The sequence below is a fragment of the Diabrotica undecimpunctata genome, chromosome 3 (genome assembly GCF_040954645.1).
Source record: "Diabrotica undecimpunctata isolate CICGRU chromosome 3, icDiaUnde3, whole genome shotgun sequence".
Lineage (NCBI taxonomy): Eukaryota > Metazoa > Arthropoda > Insecta > Coleoptera > Chrysomelidae > Diabrotica > Diabrotica undecimpunctata.
The window spans coordinates 51,877,425-51,900,690 of NC_092805.1; the positions used below are offsets into that span (position 1 = coordinate 51,877,425).

The window sequence follows — 23,266 nt, forward strand, 5'->3', positions numbered from 1 at the left end:
TAATAATCGTTTTTAATGTACTATTTACTTTATATTTACTGATAAATTCACCAGGCTTCCGGATTGAACCTCGTCGATTATTACTGGGCCCAACGGTATCCAGGATGTCGGTATCCTCTAATATCTTCTTCAGGGCTACCTTTGGGGTCTCAGTCTCCTAAGCCCCAGACACTACTACAGTCTCAGGAGACCCCGGAGGAAGTCCTGACGAAGACATCAGAGAGAATGCATCAGATAAGGCTCAGCGCAATAATAAGCGGTTCAACCCGGAAACCTGGTGAATTTAATATTAATTTTTATGCTAGTATATTTTAGCTTCAGGTTTAACTGAACTAACCTCGGAAATCTTTCCGAACATATATATGTATATGTATATACTATTCGAAAGGCTTAAATGGAACAAAATGGCACAGCTAGAAAAATGCTCCTTGATAGACTCATTGGTCAGAGAAGAAGAGGAAGACCCAGAACATGGTTCCTTAATAACATCGATGATAAACATGAAAAGGCTAGGATCCACGTAGAGTTGTTAAGCTAGAATGATGATGATGATGAATCGAAAGGCCTCAATCTTGTTGTACTCCTATTAAGCTGAAACTATTGCAGAATCTTCACAATGTACATTCTATTCTTATATTAGTTTTTCTGTCAGTAGAGACTTTCTTTAATTCTTGTATTATTTTTATTGTTGTTTAAGCATATGTTGTTCAATATTTCCATTAGAGCTCCATGAGGATGTCGAGCAAAACTTTTTTTCGAAATTTGCAAAACATGTTCCTTACTGGTTTTACTGGTTAAAGCATTTTTGAGCTAGTATTTGAAATTAGAATGTAGTTTCTTTTTCATACTTATAATTCATGAATACACATAACTCCTTTCTTGTTTTTCAGTTGTTTAATTGCATATTGCAAACCTGATTACATAATTTCTGTCTTGTGAGTCTTTAGGCTTTATTTATATCAAGATTATACTTCATACAACGGAACTTTGTTAATCGCCATTTAGAATAACTTCTGTTTTTTGCCAGGTGATGTTTAATATAGGTCCTTAAAATCCCTTTGGTACATTTATATTATTTCAAAAGCTTCAGTTAACGTTGTCAATAAAATACTTACGGTCGGAGGGTTAATACACCTATGCTGCTTTCTTTGCCTTCTCAATCATGGCAAAGTCTCGATTACAGCGTAAAAACTGTAACCTGATGAGAGAAGTTTTTGATTAATATCAGTAAAATAACAACATTTTCCAAAATAGCAGTGTATATTCAATACTCTCCAGATAATATTTTTTCATACACATCAATTGAATCAAAGAATTAAGCTACTCTCTTAAAAACAATTATTAATTTATTGTTATGCATTTAATCATACAGGACGCTATTTCTGTTAAAACACTTTCTGCAATGCAGTCGTATCATAAATGCATTGTGGCTCTGTTACTTCCCACATTATGAATAACAAAGTTATAACAACTAAGTTGCCTTTGGTAAATATTTGAGTCGGACAATGAGGGCGAAATAGAACCTGGGTTTAGCCGAACGCTTCATTTATTATTTTGGACTGATTGTTGACATGTTACATTTTCTTTCGTTCTTATATTCCATATATCCACATTGGTATAATGATGTTATATAATTTTAATTTGTTTTTAAGATCCTTTGAGAGATTGTTGTCAGTAATTATATTGCTATTAATTATATTTTCTTGTAATAAAATCAATATCTTTTATTTTGAAATTTTGTATAATAGTCAATTATACTTACTAACTCTTAACAATGGTCTAGGCCAAATCCAAGAAAATTGGTGCACAGTACCATCTTTCCAGTCATTTTATTTTATTTCTAGGTTTATTGAATTCATATATATATATATATATATATATATATATATATATATATATATATTAAAAAAATGCTAAATATACTTAAACTGAAAGAATGATAAATTGGTATTATAATTTTTTTTACATATTTATAAAACTGTTATTTAATGTTACAGGAAGTCTTCATTCTTGGAAGACAACGACCCACCCGAGCAATTAACAGTCTTTTTTGCAACTATTCTAATCTTCGTGCTAGATTCATGGCCAACCACCTTTATTTATTCAAAATAACAACAAACCGCGCTTCTGCAATTAAGATAAATATCTGTATGAGTCATCTTATAACAATATATCAATTGACAATCCTTTTTCCCATTCATTTTACTGGTTAGGTAACGTTTTCTTGAGCTAATAATTAAGGAAGCGATTCTTTTTATTCGCAACTACTTGTCAGGCGAACGACTGTTGCGTCATTTGTCTGCATGCTGCATAAAGATATAAAATTACTTTTATAAGAGATACATTATACCATTTAAAGTGCATTTTTCTGTTGTTACTGTAAAATACTTTGTCATATTTTGTTCTCGTTAAGGAACAAGTCCACATTGAACCTGTTTAATTGAAAGATAGCAATGACTTTCATATTAGGAATAGTTATTTTACTGTATGTACAGGTGTGTTAGAAAGATAATGTACCTACTTTACAGAGTATATATACTGTCTTTTAAATCGAAGAACAAGTGTTACTTTGTACAGTTTTGTTGATTTAAACTCCTTATTCTAATGAATTATTTACAGTTACATGAATAAGGATTTAAGTTAACAATTGGTACAGTAAAAAACTCGATGGACACCAACCGCGTCATAGTAAGTGACGTCACATGATACCAACACAAAATATTTAAGTCGTAGGTCTGTTCCTTCCTATAATCTTTTAGCCAAGTGCACTGAATTGCAGTCACTAGACATATTGTATTATATGTGCGTAGAAATAATATTTGAAGATTTTGATGTAAAAAATAATGTTAAAAGTGGATTATAAAGCATTTTTATAAAGCACAATTGTCCGGATCACACTTTAATTGTGATCGAACGAAGGTGACACTTAAATTGGTAACACTTATTTGACGGTTGCGGTGTTGACACTTCAGATTTGTTTATATTATTTATTATTAATTAAACTCTGTTCTTTTTAGAACAAAATTAGTGTGATCTAATTCCAAAATGCCACATAAGAAGTAAAATAGTCGTAAAGAGATGGTACCCTCTTTGATTTCTTATTTTGAACAGGAACGTGATATTAACGCCTTCATTCTACCCTTGACTGCTGTTAGGAAAGTATATAATGTATTTTTTATATGTTTATGTAGATTCTTAAAGTATACATTTTTGTTTTAGCGTGTAGCTGCAGCTTTACATTTACATATTTCAACTGTGAGTTCTATCTCTCAGACCGTAAAAGTTAATACACCTCTGACATCATCACCCAAAAAAGCATACTATAATAGACCTAAGAAAGCTACCAATACTAAAATAATAACTACAAGTGAAATTCGTAATATAATCTACATAATGTATGAATAAAGTAAGTATACTTTTGGTTAGATATCATAAAGTGTATTAAGTTAAACAGATTTGTTGAACATTAAATCAAATTTAGTTCTTTTCAGAAAAACATGTGACTTTGACTTCGTTATGGATTCAATTGAAGGAAAAAGAATTATTTAGTGGCTATCGTATATCACCCATTATTGTATTGAAAGACATTGGTTTTAAATGGCTAAAAGATGATCCAAGGCGAGGACTGATGGAACAGTCTCATATTGCCATGAAAAGAGCAGAATTTTTGAGATTATATTAAAATATAAACATAAAGAACTCTACAAGTTTGTTTTTATAGATGAAAGTTTGGCAAGATGAGAATAAAAGAAGTGTAACATCTATTGAAACTGATAGAAAACGGTAATATATTTAATTATATTGAAAACGTAAAGGTGTTGAAATAATTTTTTTTTTGTAGATACAGTATTCTTCATGCTGGTAATGAAAATGGCTTCATTGAGGAAGCAGAGGCTATATTTTCCTTTAAATCGCTTTAGTGGACTTAGAGTAGTCATGACTAGTAATGAGAGTTTAGTTCATGTTATTAATATTTATTTTTAGAAACAAGCCCCTCTAACATGCATTGTAAAGAATTAAGCAAAACAATATGACCATGAAGTATTATGTCTGCTACCATACCACTCTATTGTCAATGCTAAAGAATTAATATGGGGAATTGCCAAAAACTGTTATAACCGATATATTGGTAGAGGAGGCTATAAAGAATTTGATACTTTAAATATTTTTTATTTATTTATTTTACAATAAATTTGAGCCGGGGTCGCAAAACCCATATGCCCATGTGAATACAATGTTATATAGTGTGCAATTAAATGGTTACATTACAATAGTTACATATTAAGCACTAACTAACTAAATAAATATAAAAAAAACATAGGTAATAGCAAGTGTTTAGTACAAATTAAATGTTCAACTATGGAGCAAATGGTCATCCAGTTTAATTTTGAAAATATTGACAGACGGAGCATCTATGATATCAGCCGGAAAGCTATCCCATATCGAGAAAACTCGATTACAGAGAAAAAATTGTCTAGTTGCTGTTAAAAAAGTTTCCTTTTTAAACTTAAGTTTGTGGCCACGAAGACGATTGTCATTGTCTAGTATAAACATATCCCCCACATTTCCAAAGTTGTATTTTACTATACGAAACGTAATAATTAAATCGCCTCGAAGTCGACGTTGTTCAAATATATTGAGATTGGCCATATTCAGTCTTTCTGTATTCGTAGGTCTTGAGCGACCAAAAGACATTCTAGTGCACTGCCGCTGTACGTTTTCGAGAATATTACGATAGCGCACTAATACCGGACACCAAACAGTTCCGCAATATTCCAGAACTGGACGAATGTACAGTTTATACAGATGAACTGAACTCATAAATGACACTTTCGCAAACGTTTTATTTAGTAGATATAATCTACTGTAAGCTTTTTTAGAAATATGCAAAATATGTTCCGACCAACTTAGATTGTTATTAATTATAACACCTAGATCATTATGTGATTTCACTGTTTTTAACACGCGCCCATTAATAGAGTAAGGAAGACACGGCTTATTTTTACCCATTTGAAGAACTACACATTTGTCCACATTAAGAGGCATCATCCAAGTAGAGCACCATTCCGCATATGTAATCAAGGTCATCTTGTAGTAACTGGAAATTTACGGAGGGATCGGAAAATAGCTTCGTGTCATCTGCATAGAAAGCTTTGCTGCATTTAATGTGAAATTGTAGATCACTTAAGTATGCTATGAATAAAAGTGGGCCCAAAACTGATCCTTGCGGTACCCCACTTAAAACCGTTCTCTCAACTGAGAAAGAGTCCCAAACTCTAACACAAAAATTGACACACCAGAAAAGATTTGTCATTGTAGAACGTCCTTTGATAAAACCATGCTGCTGTTCTGGTATGACCAGTTCATTTTGCAGAAAATCAGAAATTGTCTCGACAATAATAGATTCCATTATCTTAGATATTATAGGTGTTAAGCTGATAGGACGATAGTTAATATAATTCAATTTGTTCCCTTTTTTATTTAAAAATCAGTGTTACAGATGCGGTTTTCCATATAGGAGGCAAAATATGTGTGGTGAATGATAAGGATATAATAACATATAGTGGTATAACATTATATGGTATAGTATAGTAGTAGTAGCTTTAAAGAAATGTTCTGAAGCTAAAGCATCAGAACATTTCTTTAAAAATAAAGAAGATATTAAGTCGAGACCAGGAGACGAATTATTTCTTAAGCTTTGAAGATGATGTTTTTAACTTTTTCATGAGTAATGATTATATTTTCAAGGGAAAAAGAAACTCTTGACGAAGTAATATTAGGCAACTGATGATTAGTGGGTTCGACAGAGAAAACCTTAGAGAAAGTACTGGCGAAGACTTCGGCATTCTCATAGTTACTTTGGGATATATCCCCATTATAATTTTCCGGTAAAGGTATAGAAACTTTTGTTGTCAACGAGGATCTAATATACTTGTACAATTTTTTACAGTTATTACTAATGGCTATACTCTCTTCGTAGGCAACACGAGCTTCATGTAGAGATTTCTTTAAATCATTGGCAAAATCTCGATGAATTAGTAAATCCTCTATGCGATTTGTACGTCTATATTTGTTCCACAACTTTCTTTTATACTTGATCAGATATATTAATTCCCCATTAATCCAAGGTTTTATGTTTATTATTAATCCAAAATTTAGGTAATTAAAAAGTTGTATGACCGAGAGCATATACTAGATAAATAGAAAATTCTACCTATTATAATTAATATAAACGGCGAGAGTGATTCCAGTAGCATATGTGATTAGTAAGTAAAGCATCTATGGCTCTTTGAGTATTTAAATTAATCTTCATTTTTTATAGGTTTAATTTAAAGATGAAACAAAGTTTTCTAAAAAAGTCATAAGATGGATGAAAAAAGTATAAGAAAGATAAAAGCATGTACTAGTGTGTAACTTTTAAGCACCGTACTTTTTTTTGCATTGTTCACAAATCTTATACAACCGTTATGTGTACAATTGTAATGTATCGATCAGAAAACTAAAACTTAAATAAAGCTGAAGAAAAACGATTGATTAACATTTGAAAATCTAGTTGCAACAAAACATTTTAAAGTAAATAAATAATGAAAAAAGTGTTATTTTTATTCTATTTTACTTCTTTATACTACACCAGCGGCTCAAATTGTTTTAACGTAAGATTATCATTTAATTCTTATTTTCTATTTCTCATTTTTTTATTTATTTAATTGAATAATAATTTATTTTGTTGTATAATCCACTACTGCAATAATTTTGTGATATATTTGATTTAAAATGAATTCAGGAATTTTTTTGTATTTTACAAACTACAATCTCTGACGTAGATAATGACTTGCATCAGGATTTATACTGTGTCAACTGTAGGTGGAATCTGATGTAGGTATATATTATAGGATATATTTTTATAATTTAATGGACGTAAGTCAGATAACTGCGGAGTTTGTAGCATTTTCAGTTCTAAATGATACTACTGTAATCTCCAAATGTGACAAAATTATTTATATGTCCGACTGTCAGATAGACTAAAGTGACGTCATCAGATTAAATATCGTATCTTAATGTCGTAGTCAGCAAAATTATCAATAACATTTCATAACTAGCATTTATTGCCCCCTGAATGGTAAGCGTCGGTTCAATTCAGTCCTCTAACAAAGTCTTTCCTGATGAAACGTAAACCTTGAAACACGCGTAGGAGAATGATGAGAGACTCGAATTGAATTGAAATGTAACCATCTATATTTTTTTCATTTTACAAATAGTTATCGTTTCACAAATTTTAAGTGTACAAATCATTATTGTTGTTGTCTATAAATATTCAGTCTGAGTAATTATTGTCATTGTCGTGATTGTAGTAATTAAATAAATAGACCACCTGAAAATCTTTTTCCATTACTCGTTTAAATTTGTCATTAAAAAGTTTGCTTAGTAATATACAATACCTGAAACGTCATTTTTTTTATTAATATTCGTGATGTTACGTCTACTCTCAGTTACCGGGGTAAATAACGATTCAATTTTTCTTGTAGTCAATAATTGCAGCACTTGTTTGATTTTCTGCAGTATCTTTTCGTTATTTGTTAATTCTCTCAGAAAAGCATCTCTGTTGACTTTGTTTAATACATCCATCCTACATATCTACAGCCCAATTCAACCTCTCAGCTCTCTCAGCAAACCTCTCCATCCGTTACGGTTTATAGCCAGACTGCTAAGGAGATTTCTGGCATCCTTATTTACATCATCTTCCAATCGCTTTTTCGGTTTTCCAATAGGTCTTTCCCTGCATTCTTGCATTCAACAGTTTTTTGGAAGCCTGTTTTCTTCAATCCTAAATACATGGCCTGGCTATTGAAGACGATGTTAGTGGACATAAGAACTGGCAGGATAAGAGATTTGTATATTGACATTTTTGTTTTCTGGCATAAGTTTCTACTTTTCATGTGTTTACGCAGCCCCAAATGACACTTGTTTGCCACAGTTATTCTCTGCTTGATTTCTTACATTATGGAGTCTTTATCGGTAATAAGGGAGTCTAAGTACGGGAATTTTTCCACCACTTCAAAGCTATAACTTTTTAACAGTAAATTAAGAAACCGATGTTTATAGCTCTGTTGTTGCGTAATGAGTCATCATTTTTTTTTATTTGTTTGTAGGCCCATATTTTTTAAGGTATTTAAGAAAGCGATGTATATTTCTTTTATTCTGCCTGTTGTACGAGCAATTAGGTCTAGATCATCTGCATAGGCTATAATTTGGAAGAATTTATTAACTTTAACTTTAACATTTCCTCTGTTGCCTATGCCGGCACCTCTAAGCGTCTTTTCTAGGACTATGTTCTAAAGAAGGCACGCCAGCGCATCTTTCTGCCCAGTTCGACATGCATTTCAAATGCTTGTAATTATTTAACCCTTATTTCTACTTTGCAAACAACTTTACGCATTTTAGCCCTTACCAGTCTTATAAGTAGAGAGTGGAAAATACGCAAAAAGCATTTGTTACATATCTAGCATATTTTGCATAAATTTAATATTTTTACAAGAAGTTGCATATATCTGCATATTTTTAAAAAAAATGTATAATTACTATATTTTCTGAATGTGTCTACCTTTTGTCGAAATTTTTCATGCAAATTCCCAGAGTAATAAAACCTGTTTCCTTGAATCATTTTGGGAGTAGGGGCGGAAGGGTGGGTGAAGCTTTTAGGAATAAGTATCTGTATGAATCTCCAAAATTTAAATTAGTTTCATTATTGATTTTTGGTCAAACAATGTAAACATGTGTATTGAAACGCGTTTTAAAACTGCATTTATAGTGTAATTTTATTACGTAACCCGTGATTTCATTAATTTGTTTATTTCGCAATGCCCCAACTAAGTCCTTGGATTCAGCCATATCCTGAATTAAAGATGGATAAAAAAAGTGTTTTGTCCAGCTTGCTCTAAAATTGTAAGTAAACTATTTTCATTTTAAGACAAGTGCAAGGTATTGTCAACGCATGTTTCGGTAAAAAAAACATGTGAATCAGCTTTGGCTTTTTGTTTCAAATTTCTTCTGATAAAAATTTTTAATTGATCAGCATGCAAAGACACCTTTTCACCTTAAAAAGTGTAAAACAACTTAAAGAGCCCGATTCAATAGGCAATTGACAATGATTCACCAATGTGATCCTGTACTAGATCTTGAACTACTGCCTTCCAACATAAACAAGTATAAAAATGCACCAATGACTTCTGTTGATGTTAAAATAAGTTTTTCGATTTATAAACATTTATACACAGATAGACACCATAATATTTTAATTGCAAATTTTGTTAATTGTTTAAATAACCATAACACTAGTTTGTGAAATTGCCATCTACTATAAATATGTATGGTTGCTGTATTTCTTAAAATATTGTTATTTTGCATATATTAAAATTAATTAATGTCAAGTTTGTATTGCAATATTATTGTAGTTTTAATCTACATATATAAAAAAATTTAAATACTAGCAGAAATGTATTTTGGGTTATTATTATTATCATATAAATTGGTTTTTAAATAAAAAGTTATGAACAAGACGATAATTCTGCATATTTGTATTTAATACGAATATTCTTTAAAATTTTTGCGCATATTTGCTCTGTTTTCTGTTGCATATATTCCGGTTTCTACTTATCGGGAATGTCCTATTTCCTAATAGAAAATATGTATTTGACGTTTGAATTTTATATAATATTAAGAGGAAATTACGATCTGAAATCCGAATTTTAATAACATATCTTTGCTCAGAGCAACTTAGAAATACAAATCAAACGATATCGTATAAAACAAAACATAATGTAACACTGCACCTAAATAGTTTAAAATCCGTTTATTAACCTACTCTTCAAGTGAATACTTTTGCATCTCAATTATTTGAGTTATTTCTATGATTTTTTACCGGATGTTTTTCTAAAAGAAAATTGTAAACCAAAGATGGAAAAGTTCGCAGACTGGTTTCATCAATGTTAGTAGTCTAGTACGCAGTTCATATCAGAAATTAGTTGTCGTTTTTATATATCTATTAAATGGTTGTTACACTAATTTCTCGGCACATGTCTCGACTTTAATTAAAAAAAATTCCCGTTTGAATTTGTTCTAGACTAGTTGCATTGGCACCTTTTAAATATTATTAACGAACAATTTAAAAGCAATAACGTTATAAAAAAAATTAATTGTTGAAGAGACAGTGAAGCTTGCAACAAAATTTTCATTGTTTTTGGACTACCAATTTAGCTAGTTGTATATAATATTTTTCTCGACTTATACTTAAATTATACTTAATCAATAAATATATTTAGTGATTGTAACTTTTATTTGGTATTTAATCCACTTAACTTATATATATATATATATATATATATATATATATATATATATATATATATATATATATATATATATATATATATATATAGTATACTCCCTCTATAACGAACACGGTTATTACGAGGTTTCGCTTATAACGAGATACATTAGATGTCCCGTGAAATTTCTATTGAACTATAACCGTCTATAGCGAAACAAATTTGGTTATAACGAGAGAAAATAAGATCCAAAAACGTGTTTTTTACGTTTTTAGTCCGGTCGTGGCTATAAATAAATACCTTTTCAAACAGCCCCTCAATAAACTTAACTGCAGCCCGCAATAAACTTCTTTACAATGAATAAATACAACTGTTTCACATCTTTAGAAAATATATGATAGAATGATACTGGGCCATTTAAAGCAGTTAAAAATAACAGAGTTCTTAAAATTGCAGAAGCAATAGTTTATGTTATCCTTGAAAATACGATTTATACATTATGTAGTTGGAAAAAAATATAAGTACAGCTTTTTATTTTAAACAAAAAAGTAAATAACTTTTTTTCAAAAACGCCATTCAAACAATATTTATTAACATCTTATATTGCTCCGAATGGCTTCACTATAGGAAGTTAATGGTTTAGAAAACTACAGATTCATATGGATGCACAGTATTATGATTGTCTGATATAACGAGATCGGCTTATAACGAGGTAATTAGTCTGTCATTTCAGTTCTCGTTATAGAGGGAGCCTACTGTATATATATAATATGTCCTTTATCCATCTGGGTCCATTCTAACACTTTTTTGAGGATTATTCTTTCCTCCATTCGTCTTACGTGCCCGTGTCGTACTACCTAGCTGTTATAGTGATACAGAGCATCCTTGTCGTAGTCCTTTAGTGACAAGGAAACCTCCTGTTATTCTATCTCTAATTTTAATTTTGTATGTCTAGTTTCTATTTAGTTCTTTCAGCGCCTGTATGATAGATACATTTATGCTGATCTTTTCTATTACTTCCTATATTTTATTAATGGGTACCGTGTCATATAACTTTGTTAGATCTACCATAAGTAAATGCAACCCTTGGGCTCTTGATAGCCTTTTTTTCTATTACTTGGGTTATACAGAAATGTCTATTGTGGATCTACCTGGTCTAAAGCCACTTTGTTCATCAGATTGGTATGGAGCGTACTCTTCAAATATGAGGTCTTTTAATATTATTCCATACAGTCGACTTAGTGTGCTAGTTAGGGTATTACCTCTATAGTTATTTGGCTCTTGTTTACTACAGTTCTTATGTATATATGTTATCTATCCTTCTTTCCATGTCTGTGGTACCGGTTCTTCATTTAAATATCTGTTAAATAATATTGTTATTATTTTTGCTAATTTGTCAGTACAATTTTTAGTACTTCTGTGGCTATTCCTTCCGGTCCTGGAGTGCGGCTATTTTTTATAAGGATATTTTTTTTTGGTCTATTCCTTGTTTGTATTGATTGGTTGTCCTGTGACCTCAATCATGTAGTGTAATGCGGTACTGTATTCTGGTATGTTTCCTACCTACCGACTTACCTATCTCTTTATCTTTGAAATATATTTACATAATCACATTCGTGATATACCCAAAAATAAGGTTTAAGAAGTCACTTATGGGAAAAGTGGATAATTCATGATAGTGGGTTAAACAATTTTCTTCTTCTTCGTATACCTACCTCCTCCTTTAAGGACATTGACGATCATCATACTATTTTACTCTGTCTGCAGTAATGCTGAAGAGTTTTACTGTTGTTTTTCCACTTCACTGTTTTAAATTTTTTAACCAGGAAGTGCGTTGTATCACCGATCCTCTTTTTTCCTTTTACGTTTTCTTGTATAACCAATCGTATCAACTCACATTTTCATTTCTTAGTTTGTAACCAAAGTAGCTCATTTTTCTTTCCTTCATAGTGTCCAGTATTTTTTTCTTTGTTTATTTTCCTTAATAATTCCGTTTTCTACGTTTAATTATTCAGGCTTCAACTCCATATAAAAAGGCAGCAAATACGTATCATCTCAAGACTCTAGTTCATATTTGTATTCCAATTAGGTTAAACAATTTATAATGTCGATTTTTGGTTCTGGATTTTTTTCCCGAATTTTCCACTTTTGTACTTGTATCAAAGTCATATTACGGCTAGGAACAACATTTCTACAAAAATATTGGTTTCGATTGACTTCAATCAACTTAAAAAGCTATTTTTGTATAGGTCCCGACTATGAAGAGATATTGAAGACATTGAATATAAAATAAATCTTCAAACTGTTATTTGAGAATAAATAATATTTACATTTTTTATTTATAATAACAATACTTACGTAGAACTAAACGTAGCCACAGTAAATGTTGAAGGAAAATTATCCTTCCCCTTCTCCATCTTGAGGTCTAGAAAAAAAAAACAATTGTTAACAAAAAATCTTTTATTTTAATTTATATTAATGTTGCGTTAAAAAGGTAATATTTTTAAACATCATCATAACATATTAATCCAACTTTTGACATAATACACATAACTAAAGGCCACTCCGTTGAAGGTAGATATTGATTTCACAAAAAACATACTATAGTTGATTACAAAAACAAAGGAAAAAATTAAGCTAACACTAAAATAATCGAGTCAAAATGTCAAAATATATACTAAAAGACAAAACGAAAAGGGAGGGAAATTTGGAAAAAGGTTGATGTTTATACTTTGTCGTTAATTGTGTAATATATACAGAGTCAAACTTAAATACGTTTAACCAAGATGTTACACATTAGGACTTCTTCGTCTTGTATCGCTATCCTACGATTAGGACATAGGATCCTTACTAATTTTACTTAATTCGAAATATAAATAAAATGAAGTACAAAGATCTTGTTTAATTACGCCTCAATGCATATAACCACATTTTTTTTTAATTATTTGCTTTATAGAATTCGAAAAAGCCACCCTAAAATCTATATGAGATGAGTACACTTAATCAAATATACAAAATGCATATATGGCATATTTTGCATAATTTATGCAAAATCTAGATTTTGCATATTTATAAAAAAAATGGATCAACATGCATAAACGTCAGTTTATTTCGAATTACGGATTTTAAATAATATTCATTTAACCGTAGATAGTGGTATGACTAAGTAACTGGAAATTCTAATGTTGTTTTTTTAATATTTCAGTCTTCAATATTACCGATAGTATAGTTTATTTCACGAAAAATGGTTAAGTGCTTAATGATTGCAATAAAACCCGACCGCAAGTACCCCAGCTTAGTCAACATTAGTTGAGCAGGTAAGTATTCAGGTAAAATTGAAGCTACTGTGGAGTGTCGTTATCTTGTTTGTATAATAAATTCCTGGTAATATAAAAACGATTAAAAAATCGTATAAAATTATAAAAACGATTAGAATACATATTATTTCATAAAGTTTGTATTTAAAGTATTTAACTCACTGTTAAAATGTAAATATTATCAATGGTTGATCTTTTAATGACCACAATAAATTGTTGATCGTTAAGTATTTCCTGCAATAATTATGCAGGTTCTTTCTATTCTGTATAATTTTTAAAAGTATATAAAACCGATGAGAAACTTTTAAATATACATTTTGTTTCATTTAGTTAAAAGTGTTACAAGTGTTACCAGTGTTATACCTATTTATACCTATAAAACAGCATTATGTGGCGTCCGTGGAAAAACATTGATGGTGCTTCTTCCAGTGTTCCAGCAAAGAAAAAGCATTTATCTGCTGACGCTAGAGAAATCGTAAAAACAATATATAGTTCTTTACTTACAAGAGGACTTACTGTTAATACTGCTGCCAGTGAAATATCTGATTTAACGGAAATACCTCTAACCACAGTGAAAAGAATTACATCAAATTCCATTAAGTCAAGAAGGAAACGTAAGGATGCCGGTTCTACCAAATGTATTGACGAAAGTGATAAGACCTTAATAAGACGAAAAATTTACACAATGTACGAAGAGCAACGGATACCTATATTAGATGCTTTAAAAACAACGGCTTACTAATGATGATACACAAATAAACTATAGCCGCATTAGTCTTTGGAGGATTTTGTCTAAAATGGGCTTCAGATATCGTACAATTGACAAAAGGCAAGTGCTTATGAAGTACCATCGTTTACAAAAGTGGCATACTGAATATATAACTTCCATAAGAAGGTATCGTCAGAAGATCGACCAATAATTTATCTGGACGAGACATGGTTTGACACTCATGAAATACTATCCAAAGGATGGTTCGATTCTTCCAACAGGTGTCAAACAAAAGCTCCATCAAACAAAAGGAAAACAATAACAATTTAACATGCATGATCAGAAAATGGTTATGTCCCAAATGCCTTATGGCTTTCTGCAAAGAACATTAAAGACTCCTGCGTGGACTACCATGAGGATACAACGGCAGAGCTTTTTGAGCAATGGTTTAAGAATTGTCTTATACCTAACCATCCTCAAAATAGTGTGATAGTAATGGACAATGCAAGTTACCACAGTCGTCAATTACATAAGTCTCCAAGTTCAAATAACACGAAAATTGAAATTCAAAACTACCTGTTAGAAAACGATATATATATTTTGAAGAAAGTTATTTGAAAAATGAACTGTTAGAAGTGTTAAAATTATTTTCTATTAAAAAAGTATATGTTTGTGACGCATTGGCCAAGGACATGGGACATACAGTGTTACGGCTTCCGCCATACTATTGTTTATTTAATCCCATAGAGCATATGTGGCACCAACTAACGTCAAATGTTAGGCCACAAAATGTTTCTCCGACTTTAAGTGGTAGTGTAGTCGAATTAATAAGGAAATGTGTTGATGATGTCTCCCCAGAAAGTTGGAAAAATTCAGCCATGTAATGAACGTAGACAATTCACATGTTACTTTGAATCACATAATTAAACCAATTGTTATTAATCTTGAAGAGGATAGCGACAGCGAAACAGAATTAGGTATTTAGGAATTCATAAATATATTTTGGTTATTTTGGGTATTTTTTTTTGTAAATATTAACTTGTATATATTTTTCTATATATTTTTTTTAATTCATCTATTTTTTGTATATTATGTATTCATTTGTATGTATATACTGTAAATAGAACTATTATTACTGTAAATTTTTAACGATATCCGATTAGGAAGAGCAAAAACTTTTAAACACGCCAGTTTTTTGCTGACAGTCCTAAGCCTGTAAAAAGTGTGAAGGAAAGAACCTTTCTGAATTTAGATACATCATCATCATCAGTGGTGCTACAGCTCTAGTTGAGCCTTGACCTTCCCCAGTCTATTTCGCCAGTCGTTTCTGTTCATCGCCAACCGTTGCCAATTTGCCGCGCCGATTTTCCTTGCGTCCTCGTCCACACCGTTCCTCCATCTCAGTCGTGGTCTGCCTCTACTCCTATTTCCCACTGGGACCGATAATAGAGTTCGTGTGGATGGGTAATTTTCATTTGCTCTTGACACATGTCCAGCCCATCTAAGCTAGATGGGCTGAGCTAGATCTAATTTAGATACATATACTACAATTATTCACGTAGAACAAAAAAACTACTTTCTTCATGTTAAAAATTGTTCAATTATCAAGTATATTCACTTGAACAACCTGAAAATACTGAAATAATATAATGAAATAATTTAATAAATTTTTATAATCGTGTATTACACAGCTACCAATGAAATATATTAAATAACAAACTTTCTGAAGTGCGACCCTGTGTACTTCGGTAGTTTATTGAGAGACTCTTGTATACACAATAGGATCAACTCAGGTAACCATTAAGCACTCAACCATTTTTCGTGAAACAAACTATACCTATAGATACTACCTAATAATCTTGGGAGTGTTGTAGCAGGAAACCGATTATAATCCCATAATAAAAGTGTGTTTCAAACATTGATTGCGTGGGGTATGAATATAATTGTCCTTTTGCAAATAATTTTTTTCTCAAAAGTGAAATTGAGCACTTAGCATCGTCAGTCGAAATTGCTATATAATTTGTTAACTATTTTGATTTTAAAATGCTGAAAATAACTAGCTTCGCTACTTAAATTATACCTTATAAAGAACTATCTATGGATATGGACAAAATTTATTGTTCAGTTTCTGGCAAAATTGTAAGTATTAAATATTCAATACTTTTCTATATTTGATATTCTATTTACAATATTTTAATGATTGCATAAATTAACGTTAATAAAACGGGAATAATATAATTAAATTTTAATATAATACCAATACCACGTATCACGTTTTGAACAAGAAGAAATATCAATTTTTTTTCTTCCTGAAGCTGTTCCTAGCCACAAATTATTGCTTTTCTTATCCGATGCTGCACCATACATGGTCAACGCAGGATAAAATTTAAAAATATTTTATACCAACTAAATACACGTTACTTGTTTAGCATGTGGAATGAACAGAGTTGTGGAAGAAATTAAAAAAAATGGTTTCTTTTGTAAACTCCCTGATATCAAGCATAGAAAAGTTATTCCTCAAATCTCCTAGAAGAATTCAAATTTATAAATAAATGCTTCTAAATATTCCACTTCCACCAGAACCCGTTCTAACACGATGTGGAACATGGTTAGAATCCGCGTTTTTCTATTCAGACTGTTTCGTAGATTTAAAAAATATAATAAAATTGACGCTTTAACGGATGAAACTCCTCAATATCTGCTAGATGCTAAGCAAATTTTTAAAAACAATGTTCTTTAGCAGCAACTGTAATTCATTAAATCAAATTTTAGTTTGCTTCGAAAAACTATTACTCAATTAGAATCATCCAAGTTGTCCTTGGTAGAAAACATAGCCTTAATAAAAGAAATTAGATCAGCTTGTCGAAATGTTAAAGGTGACACTGGAAAAAATATATTTCAAAAATTTTAAATAATAATTCAAAAAACAATGGTTTTCAGAAACTTACTGAGGTAGCTGACGTTCGTGTTGATAATTTTACGAAGAAATATATTTAGAACCAAATATTTTTGTGAATTTAAAATATGCTTCTATTACATCCGTTGATGTTGAAGAAGTTTCTCAATTTACAAATACATATTTGTACACAGATAAAAGCCATAAGCTTTTATTGAAAAATTTTGAAAAATATCTGGTCATTTATAGTTTCCATAATTCTAAGGAATAGTATTTTACTTTTTTACTACTTCATTATAATTAATTAGTACATTAAAATGACAAAATTTTGTAATTAATAAAATAAACATTAATTGATATACGATTATTAAATATATGTTTCCATTGGCAATATGCATATTTACTAAAAAAATGCATATTTTCTAAAAGAAATGCATATTTTTGGGTGAATTAGTGCATATTTATGCTCATATTTTCACTTCTTTTGCGTATTTGCCTCTCTACTGATGAGTATTACTTATACCAAGTTAGCCTAGGGTGTACTGAACTGTTATTATTTTGTTGTAGTCCGTTTGTGATTAGAATGTGGAATAATGAGCGCAATCTTCAAATTATCGCCTATAAAAGAACTAGACTTTGCTTAAATCTTTATATTTTATAGTTTCAAATTCATGATTTTAATCTTTTCTGATTTTTGTTCTACTTGTTTTTTGTATTCCTCTAATATTTCCATTATTATTGCTAGCTTAAATTTTTTATCTTATTGTAACCGTTAATTTGTTTTTGTTTTTAAATAACAACAACTGTAAATAAATATATTCAAATGTTTTAGCCTGGTCCGACAGGTTAGTGAATGTATTTTATGACCTTGTCTGGGCTGGATGAATTGCACTTGTGACGATGCTGAAGAACTGCCAACAATTACCGAATTCTTTCATGCCAAAATACAGCTAATGTATAAAAGACATCAGTGGTGGAACTTGTTACGGGGTATTTGCATAAAAAATTAAACAATTTTAAATATAGGTTTGATTATAATGTATTTTAAGTTATAAGGGTAAATTGAGCTAAATATATGGACAGGGATAATAAAAAAAATACAAAAGAAGTGTAATTCTGGGACTGCCAGACCCAGAGAGCTCTCGACAACCACGCACTCTCCCCAACTTAAGTAATTTTTGGCTGGGACTCCGGCTATTTTCAGCTTATTTAGTCTGAAATACGATAGTGAACAGTGCATAAATTTTATTTGGAACTAGCGAGTTTTATAGACGTCGCTGGGTGTATTAGAGCCACTTATAGGAATTACGTAATTTTTACATAATTATTGTATTTTACGTAAATATTATTTTATATCAGTTTAATTTAGTCTATCCTAATTTATTTTATTTGAAATTGTTTTTTGTCGTTTTTTAAGTAATATAATATGTATTTTCTTCATTTCAGTTTAAAATTGTTCGAAATAAACCTCTTATTTTGTTCGTCGTCGTACGGTCGAAGATATTGATGCCTCATTTCAAAGTGAGGATTTTTGGGTTGACGATCCGGAATATGTTGCGTCAACGTCAGCGTGGTCTTCAACAAATGTTTAAGTGGGGGCTGAGGAGATAGAAGCAGAAGCCAATATCATCCAAATGACCGATAACACCGATCAAAGCGATAGCGACCATGAAATTTTAAGTGATTATGATTCGGTCAGTCATATCGACTGTGATCCATCAGATGAAGCAAACAAATTACTTATATGAAAAAAACAAAACAAAATGGTCGAAAATTCCTCCAAAAAGAACTAAAGCTCTCAAAGAGAATATTATGACAGTTCTGCCTGGTTTAAAGGTGCCATTCGCGCTAATACTCATCACAGTATTATAGACATTTAAATTATATCCCTCGGAAAAAAATCGTAAAACAATTAGCCCAAAGCTTATACATTACACACATGAAGAGAAGATTATATAACTCCAAACTCCAATGTGCCCTAACAGATACGAGCTATTGCATCAGATATTCTTGACTCTAAATTCTTTTTACCACTAGTGTGGTTTGACCCTTGAAAGAGCTTTAACAAAACATCCCAAAGAATCCATCGGTCAATTTAAAAAAATCATCAAAAATTTAATAAATGAACAATAGTGCTCTGATATTGTTTTTCTTGTGTTTTCTGTTTTTTTTTTCTCGTTTAGTTTGTTAAGTTTTAATGTTAAGTTATCGTAGAGTTTTCATAACATCATAAAAACCTACAAATTGTTTTAGAACTAAGGATACTTTAATACACAAAAAAAAAAATAAAAAAAAATAGAAACGTTTTTCATTTCCCAATAATTGACCGATCAAACCTCTGCAATTCACCTATTGGATATATATATATATATATATATATATATATATATATATATATATATATATATATTTATATATATATATTTATATATATATATATATATATATATATATATATAAATATATATATATATATATATATATATATATATATTTATATTTATATTTATATATTCGAAATATTTCTAACCAACCATTTGATGCCTTAAAGTCGGTCAGTCCTAGGCATTGCAAAACTTCAAGGGCTTTGGCTGGAATTGTAGGTCCAGATATTGGCAAGTTCATGTTTCGAGCCTTACAAAACCCATGGGAAACAGCTTGATCCCCAGCAAATCCCTCGGTTTTAGGAAATTTTCTTTTTTGGTCAGCGTTACCACAATTTTAAAACAATTTTCTTACTTCATCTTGATTTTGTAACAATATGGTCACTTGAGTTTTGCCTACTTTAAAATTTTCGGCCAACTTCCTAGAACTTATGCCACTTTTTTAACTTTCGTTAATTATATCCACTTTTTCTTTGATAAAGGGACGTTTCATTTTTCCCGCCATACTCGATAGTTCCAAAACAACACTAATATCACTATCTGTAAGTAGATGTATTATAACTAAGAATTCGCTAGAAAGGCGACAATAAAATTAAACAAAATGTCGCATTGCACTACATATATAGTTATACAAGACCTACAGCCAAATAAAAATTACGTAAAAACTAATATTATCTGTCCGCCACTGTTTACCATTTGGTACCTAATTGTTAATGTGAAAGAAGAGTATAATTTCGGTACTCATAAATACAAATAGCCTGTTTTTATCTGTAAAAAATTGTTCGAAATGAGTATCTGTTTAATATAAGTTGGATGATGCAAGATCATACGATTTTTGGTAGGGCATTCGGTTCGATTTTTATGGGCCTGAATAGCAGATAATTGCAAACCAAAGAGATTTTTGCGGTCTAATTCTTTCTCCAAGCAATTAGGTATTGAGGCCACAAAAAATTAAAATATAATGTTTAAAATTAAAATAATGAATAGCTGATTTATTTAATTTGACAAGAGAGCATTAAATATAATTATTTCTAAATACCAAAAAATGTTTGTATGGTAGTTTAATAACTATAACAATGGATGTTACCGATAATGTACAAGGTAAAATAGTTTTGACATTCATTTCAAGCACAAAATGGTGTTATTTACCAACCTAAGTTAATAATGGAGATGACAATTATCTTTTAACATTTTTTTCTACTTGTTCAAGATCGTTTAATCTATTGGACGACTCGTGGACTTCCGAATTTTTTTTAAAATAGTCTAAACTAGTATAAAATTTATTTTTCCCAAAAAAATTTTATTTTCAGAAGAAGTTTTCTTATTTTTGTTGTATGTTTTTTATTTTTTGTTTCAATTTACATCATGTGAGAGGTGATCATTAATAACATATTAAATATCATCATCATCATAAATATCATCATCATTGGCTCGCTTTATGGATTTTAGCCTGAACTAATAGGTATGTTTCTTCATTCTAAACTCTCAAGCGCTTTGTTTTTGAAAATTAATTAAATTATTGTTCAGGTCTTGTTCCACTTGCTCCATGAATCTGATTCCAGTTCTCGCTTTTAGTCCTATTGTTTTGGTGTCTCAATAGTTAGTCTTTTTTCTGCATACGTTCCATAAGACCCATCTAGCGCATTCGTCCAGTTCCTATAAATGTATCGATACTTGGTACAGTATACTCTGGGTAGAGTTCAAAGTTATATTTTTGACTAATACATTTGACACTTTTTTTTCTTGATACTCCGCATAACTTGAGTAATATCATTTTTACCATCATATTAAAAAAGAGTAACAGAGACGATTCAGCAAACTATAGAGGTATTGCCCTACTTAAATGTGTTGAGAAAATATTTAATAATATTTTGTTAAGTAGACTTGAGATTGGGTTAAAGAAAATAATGTTTCCTTCCAGAGTGTCAGTCAGGGTTCAGCGGATCAAGGGGTTGCGTTCATAATGTATTCACCCTCACTTCTGCTGCACAAATGCAACTACGACTGAAAAAACGCAAAGTATACGCTGCATTTGTAGATTATAAATTTGCTTTTGACTCCATTATCTATCTAAATTAATGGCTATTTTGAAAAACATTTATGACAACGCTAGAATATACATTAAAACTAAAAACGACTGCACAAGACCATTTGATATCCCAACAGGAGTCTTACAGAGAGGACCTTTGAGTCTACTATTATTTAGTTTATTTATTGCGGATATAGAGCAATTTTTTATTAGTCAAGGATCAAAAGATATCTCCATTGATAGCAAAAATAAAATAGGATAGCTACTGTACATTGATGGTTTGGTCATTCTTTCTGACTGAGAAGTTGAACTCGATAAAAATTTAAGTTAATGCCGTTGGTCACGATAAATTAATTACTCAACGTACTCAAAGGCGCAAACTAATAGCGAGGGGAGGAGCACAGGTACAGTAACTCAAATACTTAATATATCTAGAGTAAAACGTGAATCTACAGATAAATTTATCTAGACATGAGTTATTGTGGATAAATTCCGGCCGTTAGTTTTCACCTCTAGGTACGTTGAGTACTAATGCCAACTTCTTCCGCTCCCGAAAATCTATTTACAGCGGTAGCGAAATGATGAGATATTTGATCATTTAAATATTATGTGTATAAAATATATTTGTTTATTTGATGGTGTTTCACCCTGTTTTCTTTTAATGTAACTTAGAAAATAACCAGTTACTAGAACCAGTTAAGGTTATAAATGCAAAAGAACAGAAGAGCGATAAGGAAAAATAATAATTCATATATATATATATATATATATATATATATATATATATATATATATATATATATAATTTGCTATCAAAGAACTCTCGACTTCTTGTTACTTCGTATAGATGCCGCTGCTAGCGTACCAGGCTGTTATTTTAATTATAATGGCCACATACTACACTGCATTTCATTTCAATTCGAATTCCACCATTGTTCTACACGTGTTTCGAGTTATTTAACTCCTTATCACGAACACTTCTTTATCAAAACTAGGAATGACTTTGACATCCTACAAAAAAAAATCCTACCAATAAAAGGCAAAAAAGTCACCTAAAAATGGAAAAAATAAAAATATTAGAAACTTAGAAACAACATTATTGGAACAACATTACCTATACAGAGATATTTGAAAGGGAATAGACGGAAGAATATTTAGAGGACGACGAAGTAGTGAAAAGCTTACTAGAGACAAGAGAGAAAATCGACGAAGTAACAAGTACAATCAATATGGGAAAAGCATATGGGGAGGACGAAATAGTAACAGAAATAATGTAGTATCTAGAAAGAAAGGGAAAGGAATGGCTGTGGACAATATCCAAAGAATCTTGGAAAAATCAAAAGATACCCAAGGAATGGGAAAATAATTTAATCGAACCAATGCATAGAAAAGAAGATACTTAAACTACATAGTGATATACCTAGCCAAGTTAGCTGTAAACTATATACATTGATATTAGAAAAAAGACTAAGGCAGTATGTTGAAACAAAACTGGAAGAAAAACAGGCAGCATTTAGACCAGACAGGAAGACAAAAACATCAATATATATTATATATATTATATATATATATATATATATTATATATATATATATATATTATATAT

The 23,266-nt window shown here is 30.6% G+C and overlaps 1 protein-coding gene across 1 annotated transcript in view; it reads right to left on the minus strand.

The window, feature by feature from the left end:
• Positions 1-23,266, minus strand: part of LOC140436797 (proton-coupled amino acid transporter-like protein pathetic) — a 100,655-nt gene that overhangs the window by 47,339 nt on the left and 30,050 nt on the right. Inside the window, exon 2 of the mRNA XM_072525889.1 lies at positions 12,684-12,750. Coding sequence (XP_072381990.1) covers positions 12,684-12,742 — 59 coding nt within the window. The 5' untranslated portion in view covers positions 12,743-12,750. The remainder of the gene's footprint in view (positions 1-12,683; positions 12,751-23,266) is intronic.